Below are 8,462 nucleotides of genomic sequence, written 5' to 3' on the forward strand. Positions count from 1 at the left end.
ATGTTTTTGTTGAATAATCTATAAATAATTTTTTTTAATGTTTTATAAATTTGAAATTTATTTTAATTATGATGAATCGTTAAAATTTAACTTAATTAAACTTTATTTAAAAAATTAATGTATTTAATTTTTTATTAACTAAAATAATATTAATAATTAATTTACAAATTGTCTCGAAGAAAATTTAAAGTTGATGTTTTAAAATATTTAATTTATATTATAAATAAAATATATTAATTTTTATTGAAATTAATATCTCTTATAAGTATGAATAGAGAGTAATAATCATAATCTAGAAGTTTATTTACCGGTCTATGAGGTATCACATTTCAACTATACGTGCTACCATTGATTTGATGGTTTTGCTGACTATAATTTTTGACTATTAATATTTGAGGATTATAATACCTTGATATATTAGAATATAGACTACTCTAGAAAACATACTTCTAAACTGAATTTTGACTAGACTTACCGTTTTTTTTAAATTGAAAAATATAATTTATTTATTTAAATAGGTAGAAATTATATCAATCAATAATACAATTTGAATTACTACAAATGAAAAGGATCTTCTGCGAATAAATTTATAACTTCCAAACAGAAAAATATTTATAAATATGACAAAGTCTACATGTATTATAAAATTGAAGTGTCTAAAATATTTTATATTTTTGGAGCTAAATACATCAAAGTTATTCATTGAAATTATATTTGATTTAGGTTGATATGTCAATCTAAAATCAAACAAATACCGCAACAAATCATGAAACCAAAACAACACTACAATAAAACGGAAAACGAAATATTATCGTACTACAACGACAAAACCATGAAGAAGAAAAAAAACAAATATGTGTAAATTTATGTGGATAAAAGAGAATGAAAAAAATAATTTAGATCGATGATTTCAGATCAAAATTTAATTATAAACCACATCTCTTGACAAAAGAATCTAGAAATAAAACAAAAGAAAGCTGGAAATCAACCGCTACATTTTACCACATTCATGATTTTGGTTCTATCATTTTTAAATCAACAATTGTGGTTCAGAGTGTCGTTTACTTACTCAAGTGCACTATATAAGTAGACTTCCACTTATAAACAAATTTTGGTGTCATTAAAATATTCAAAGACTTATATCACAAAACAAAACAAGTAAATTTGATGAAATACACTATTTATTATTTAGGTTGATTTTCACTTAACTAAATTGTATCTTCTCAACTCAAATGTTATATAAAATTATTAATCTTTAATATTGGATTTAATTCATCCTTATAAATAAGACTTATAAAATGAAGAGTACATCTATTTATAAATTATGTGTAGGTTTTATCTCTATTCAATATGGAATTTGAATTTTTCTTAATACACTCTCTCAGATTCAATGTTGTTGGGTTTAATTGGTGTGTGAACAAAAATGGTTGATGACCTTATTGAGTTTAATTGGTTGACGACCCTATTGAGTTTAATTGTTTGACGACCTAATTCAATATGATTTGATACCTTATCAAATTTTTATATTAAATCTAACTTATTTTTATAAAATGTGAAAATTACATCTATTTATAAATTATGTTTATGCGGTTCAATGTGAAACTTAAATTATTCCCATTATAAACATCTAATTTGCCACTCATAAAAAATAGTCTGAAATGCATGGTAGAAATTTTTTGACATTTTAATTTTAATATTAGGAAGTCAAAATCATAAATTTAAAAAGAATAGGCCAAAATCGTAAATAAAATTAAATAAAGAAATGAAAATATTGACGGCTAATAATTATTCTTTTGTTTTTTTTTTCTTCTATTTATAAATAAAATAATAAAGAAATCCGTATGCAATTGTAATATTTGTAACATTTTGAATTTTAATTTAGAAATATAATATTTATATAAGAATTTCAATATTTATGAATTGAAGTAACTCTTATGAGTAACTATTTGTTGCTATATGTCATAAAAAAAACTATTGGTTGTTTTTAACTTAAATTATGCGTTGTGACTTAGAAAATAATTGTTACTCGTGAATAAAGAAAAACATTACATTACAAATCATTCAATTTGAAGGGCAAATCAATTAATATAATAAAAGGGTCAAGTCCACCAACACATTTTATAACAGAATTTCAAGTTCTACTAGTTCTAATAATTTGTAGTAATTTTATTTTTTTTATAACAAAATTTTAATTGAAAAAAATTAATATATTTAACTTTTTTATTAATTAAAATAGTGCTGATGATTAATTTACAAAATATCTTGAAAATAATTTTAATTTAGTGCTTTAATGTATTTAATTATTATAAATAAAATATATATAATTTTTGTTCAAATTTTTAAAAAGCAACAGAGTAATGATCAAATCTAGAAGCTTAATTATCGGTCTATGAGGTAATCACATTTCAACTAAACGTGTTACCTTTGATTTGATGGTTTTGCTAACTATAATTTTTTACTATTAAAATTTGAAGATTATAATAGCTTGATATATTAGAATATAGAGTATTCTAGAAAACATGTTTTTAAACTCAATTTTGAATGATACTCATCACTTGATGATGTGACAGTGATACTATCTAACTAAACTTTCACTTATAAACAAATTTTAGCGTAATCAAAATAATCAAAGAATTATATCACAAACAACTAAATTTGATGAAATACACTATTTATTATTTAGATGGATTTTCATTTAACTAATTGTATCTTACAAATTCAATTGTTATATAAATTATTAAGTTTTAATATTGAGTTTAATTTGTTTTTATAAATTTAACTTATAAAATGACGAGTACGTCTATTTATAAATTATGGTTAGACCTTATATCTATTCAATATGATACTTGAATTCTTCTTAATACACTCTCACGTTTAGTGCTATTAAATTTAATTGGTGTGTGAATATAAACTGCTAATGATTTGATTCAATATATTTTGATACCATATTAGATATTCATATTAAGTATAACTTATTCTTATAAAATTAATTTATAAGTGGCAGGTACGTTCGTTTATAAACTATGTTTAGGTTGTTTAATGTGAAATGCATAGAAAATGTAGACATTTTTAAATTAGGAAATCAAAATCATAAATTTAAAAATAATAGGTCAAAATCGTAAATAAAACCAAATGAAAAGATGAAATTGTATCAAAGTCTAATAATTATTCGTTTTTTTTATATTTGTACATGAAATAGTAAAGAAACTCGCATACAATTATGAGATTTCATATTTAAATTCAAGACATGATATTCACTTAACAATTTCAATATTTATAAATTGAATTATATCTTATGAATAATTATTTGTTGTTTCTATGTTATAAAAAAACTATTGGTTATTTTTAATTAGAGATGTATGCTATCTAAGATAATCTATTTATCTTAAATTTCGTTTTTCTATCTACAATTAAAGAATGACATCATATAAGATTTATTTATATTGACTTATTTAAATTTATCTATTAATATAAATACTTGTAAGATAATTTGTCAAAACTTATAAAAACAAATAATGATATATTCATAAATTATTTTCTACTTATTTTCATAATTTTTCTATGATAGTTTTATTTTATATAAACATAGTTTTATTTTATTTTATTTATTATAAAAATATCTTATACATATATATTTATATTTGTAAAAAAAAAAAAGCATTGAAAAATGATCATCTATATAGAAACATTCTCGTGTATCATTATGTCATGTCATAATATTATGCTTTATTTTATCTTTTATTATAAAAAAATCTTATACATAACCTTAATCTTCTTTTTTACTTAAATAGATGAAGATCATAATTAAAGCAAATATAAAATTATTTCCCCTATATATATAGGTTAAGTCATTAAACTACACACAAGTCAAACAACAACAATAACAAAATAGAAAATTAAAACATAGATCTGAATGATGAGTCTGTGCCATACAACACAACTTTGGTACATACACAGTAGTGACATGTTCATACAAGTAAAACTCAACTAAAGATCCTTCAAAAGTTCTCTTCCACTAACCATCATGACAATATAGATTTGTAAAATGAAACTACTTCGACTTGTATCTCTTCTCAACTTCCTCCATACTTTGAATATCCTTCTGAAACTTGCAAACGCGGTATATACACCTGTCACGATAAACATATGCTTTTATTTAGTTACAAAATAAGGGAAAAAATTATGTTCATTCCAGTGTTGTCAATAGCAGATTGCAGGAAATAGCAGTTTGTTCAAATTTTGCAATGCTACAATGCTATAGCGCCAATGTAGCCACTATTTGACAACATTTTGTACTAAATAGTATATCGCTGAACAATAACAATTTGTTCAAATTCTGCAATGATATAGTGCAGCTATAGCCGCTATTTGACAACAGTGGTTCATTCCATTCCAAAAAGATACCGAAATTCACTTTACCAGTAGAGAATGCATGCTGAAATACACAGTATCACATTCCTCTGAGATTTGTATATCTGAGAAAGAAAGAAAGAAGAAAACAATTAATTGTCAATGAAGCATGAAGCTCAAGCACCATGAAGCTCAAGCACGAGTCATGCAATGTGATGAATATAAAATACCGAGATGGCACAGTTGTAGAGATTCACATAGTACGATTGAAATCAACAACAAACAACATTTTGGAAACAAAACTTAATACTGACGAAGTCGCATATTCTAGATTCATCTTATTTACTATGTAAATGTTACCATCAAACCAAGCAATTACATGACTTTTTTCCTTTGTTTTTTTCTCCAATTAATTAGGCACATGGGGGATGTAAAAATGAAAATAATAACAGTATAATTACAATTGATTTTGGTGCTTCCTATTAGAAATTTTGTAACATTTGAATCATCAAAGTCTGGATTAAAACAATGATGACAGCTGGAAGTCCATGAAATCCTTTACAATTCAATCCATGGTGAATCAAAGTTGAAACTTGCAAAGAATGTAAACCATGCTGCCAAAACCTTTATTACCATTTGCTTTCAAAGTTTTAATTGCATTCCATAATCATAAAGTTGTCTTAAATTTTAAACTGAGATACTTCAAATCATTAATTCAAGCTTGTATGTTTGGTCTCCTTTTACATGATGTAAATTGATTCTACAGGTGTACAATTAATTTTGACATGTTTAGATATATCTGAGTATAATTGATTTTCCCACCATAATCAATTCTAATTTGAAGCTATAATTTGGAGTTTTTGGCTCAACATACAATTGATTTTTAGCTTCAAACTTATTATTCAACTCACTTTTACATAGATGTATCCAAACATAAATCATTGTGCACTCAACTCACTTTTAGTCAAATTCTATTATACAAAATCAATTCATTCAAAATCAGTTTTGGCACCGCAGCACCAAATAAACACTTAGTGTCGTCTATCATCATCAAAAGTTAATTTAGCACATGAAGTACAGTGACAACAATCAATTTACAAAGTACAAACTATGAATACTTCAAATAAGCTACTTTGACATTAGAAAAAATTACTTACAGCTTTCTCATATCGATCTCTCTCCGCAGCAGTACAAACATCAGAGGTACACATCAACCTATGCTCATTCTTCCAATATATATCTGCAAAATAAAAAACAATACACAAATCCAAAATTCAGGATTACCAATAATAGATCCCACACAAGTACCCTATAGATCACCTCAGAAAGTGAACTAATACCACAAATTCAACAACAACAAAGAGAAAATAAAAATAAAAAATACAAAAATAAAACCCTCCAAAGTCCAAAGCACTTTTCAACTTCTGAATCTAGCCACCAACACAATCCATCCCAAATTGAAAAAGATTCATAATTTACACTCTCAGCCACATACCCAGATGATTAATAATCCCTAAACCACAAAAAGTTCATAATTTGGAACAATTTATTGCACAACCACCAACCCAAAAATGAAAAAAGGAAAGATTTTGAGGCATATATCCATCAACTTCTGAATCTAGCTACCAACACAATTAGTCAATTACACAATCCAACCCAAATTGAACAAGATTCAAAATTTACACTATCATCCACATACCCAGATGGTTAATCAACCCTAAACCCCCAAAAGTTCACAAATTGGAACAATTTGAGACACACCCATTAACCCAAAAGTAAAAAAGTTCACATTTTGAGGCAAACCAAGCTATTTTAACACGAAATTAAAGAGACCCATTACAGAAAAAACACAGAAAAACAAGAAAAGATTACCAAGGAGCTGAAACCCAGCAAAGGGTATAATGAAAAGTGCAGGTTGAAGAACGAGTGAAATGAGAGAGGTTAAACGGTTCCTCAAAAGCTTTGGTGAAGGAAGGGTTACAAGAATTGCTACAACAGCTTCAAGAGCAACCACATAGGATAGTATCATCCACTGCAACGCCATTTCTTATGCGAAAAGAACTGAATCACTGTGATGCAAAACGGTGTGCTTTGTTTCTTTCTTTGTGATTATCGTTCGGTGTGTTCTCTGTTGTGTCTGAAATCTGAGAATCAATTATGTGAGTCAATGGTTTTTGATTTTGTTGTAATGTTTTTTTTTTCTTGATACTTTTCTTATGGGCTAAGCAATCCAATTGGCATAGTAATATGAGAATTGCTAGAAACACCCCCATCTTTTACTTATACACCCTCCACATTTTGTCAAAAATTTATATTTAATGACATAAACGAGAGAAAAAAATAAAAAAAATAAAAAATTTTATAAATGTTTTAAAAGATAAAGAAATTTATATATTCTCAACAGGTAACCTATGAATTCTTGATTCTACTATTGGATTTTTCAATAGTATATTAATGCCTATAATTAGTCTGGTCCATCTTGGACCAATCTTTTAGGGTTTTAAATTATAAGCAGCCCCAAAGTAATATTATGTATACAAGACTTTTTTTCAAATATTCTAACTTATTGATGGAGTAAATTAACATGTATTTGTGTATTAACATTAATAATGTAACTATAATTAACAGATACGAGAATATGACTTGCAAGTTTATGAGTCTATTTTGTCAAAGAAAACTTATGAATTTATTATTTTGATAGTTAATCAATTAATATGTTTTAAATGTTAGATTCAGTTAGATAAGCTGGTTTGTAATATTTTACCATTCAATTTTTAAGATCTTTGAGTGATTTTTAAAAAAAAAAATCAAAACAATGATATTTTGTTAACTATTAATTATCATAGTCAAAATATGGATAACAATACAAGTACTTAAATGATAAAGACATTAGCATATCAATATAGATACTTTTTAACAAATAATGATCATGAGACTTGTGTTATTATATCATAATCATTCTTATCTTTATCTTTTTTTTTTATTTTCGTTAGTCTTTGTCACATCTTTGTACTTTGTCAATAGTATGACGTTTTTTTATCGTACACTTTATATCATCCTCTAAATATATTAAAATGGGCTAGTTTACATATGTCAATATGTCAAATCCAATAAAATGAAGGGTTTAGACTTCAAATTTCTGACTCAAATTCTTGAAGATTTCTCCTCTCATCTCATGCATCATTAAAAATCCTAAAGCTAATTTTTTTTTTATAATGATTTTACCCTATTTAGATTAATCAATTTAGATATGTAAATATTTATTCAAATTTTTTTAGGAGTTTTACACCTCCAAATTGGTCCAAGGTATAAAACAAATCTTTAAAAAAAATGTTTAATTGCAGTTTTAGTCTCCCCTATTTTAGCTGAATCCCAAAAGTAATCCTTCCATTTTATTTCTCCCCAGTTTTGGTCCCTCAAACAGAATTTTGGTCCAAAACTTGATGAAATTTCATTTTTTTTGCTTTTATTTAAGCCACATCATGCCTCAAGATCTCATTTGCAACAATTGTACTTGAAATATATGATCATAAATGGTGTAGTACAGCTTTAAAAAATGAAATTTCATCAAGTTTAGGACTAAAATTCTGTTTTGGGGACCAAAACTGAGGGACTACTTCCGCGATTCAGCTAAAATAGAGGGACCAAAACTGCAATTAAACCTAAAAATATATATATTTTATGCTTTGAGATTGATCAATCAAGTATAAAAATTTACTATTTAATATTTACACCGTTGAATTCAATCGAGACAAATCTCGTCCCATTGATTAATTCAAGAGAGTCAAAATAACGAGAGAGAAAAAATAGATTTTAAAAACTTTTAAAAATAATTTAATTTATATATACGATTAATAAATTTTATAAAAATTGTCAATCAATCACAAACGTTAAATTATTAATTATATTTGATTTTTATCGTAACTACGTAAAAAATCATCAACGTAATTGTTTATAATTTTTCAAATGCCTAAAAACTTTTACTGCGAAAAGAGAAACTATAAATTTTGTCAGTTTTTAAGTCTAACCCAAAATAGCCCAGTAAAAAAACGCATGTAGCCCGAATAAACCATAAAAATTAAAAAAAATTAAAATGAAAACAACCTGCCGAA

General features: G+C 25.6%; 1 protein-coding gene across 1 annotated transcript; it reads right to left on the bottom strand.

Moving 5' to 3' along the window:
- Positions 1 to 3,804: 3,804 nt before the first annotated feature.
- LOC101501449 (uncharacterized) lies at positions 3,805 to 6,512 on the bottom strand. Its single transcript, XM_004512719.4, has 4 exons — positions 6,223 to 6,512; positions 5,508 to 5,590; positions 4,420 to 4,475; positions 3,805 to 4,130 (listed from the first exon to the last, which is right to left on the bottom strand). Exons 1-4 carry the CDS (start codon positions 6,392 to 6,394, stop codon positions 4,052 to 4,054), a joined length of 390 nt encoding a protein of 129 aa, XP_004512776.1. The 5' UTR covers positions 6,395 to 6,512; the 3' UTR covers positions 3,805 to 4,051.
- Positions 6,513 to 8,462: the final 1,950 nt, after the last annotated feature.

Source organism: Cicer arietinum, chromosome 8 (genome assembly GCF_000331145.2).
Source record: "Cicer arietinum cultivar CDC Frontier isolate Library 1 chromosome 8, Cicar.CDCFrontier_v2.0, whole genome shotgun sequence".
Classification (NCBI taxonomy): domain Eukaryota; kingdom Viridiplantae; phylum Streptophyta; class Magnoliopsida; order Fabales; family Fabaceae; genus Cicer; species Cicer arietinum.

Bases quoted from the DNA above. Each gene is read 5' to 3' on its own strand.
- LOC101501449 (XM_004512719.4), bottom strand. From the start codon at position 6,394: ATGGCGTTGCAGTGGATGATACTATCCTATGTGGTTGCTCTTGAAGCT. The intron at 5,591-6,222 runs GTAATCTTTTCT...TTTATTTTGCAG, and splicing joins TGCTGGGTTTCAGCTCCTTG to ATATATATTGGAAGAATGAG. The intron at 4,476-5,507 runs GTAAGTAATTTT...TTTCTTTCTCAG, and splicing joins GAGATCGATATGAGAAAGCT to ATATACAAATCTCAGAGGAA.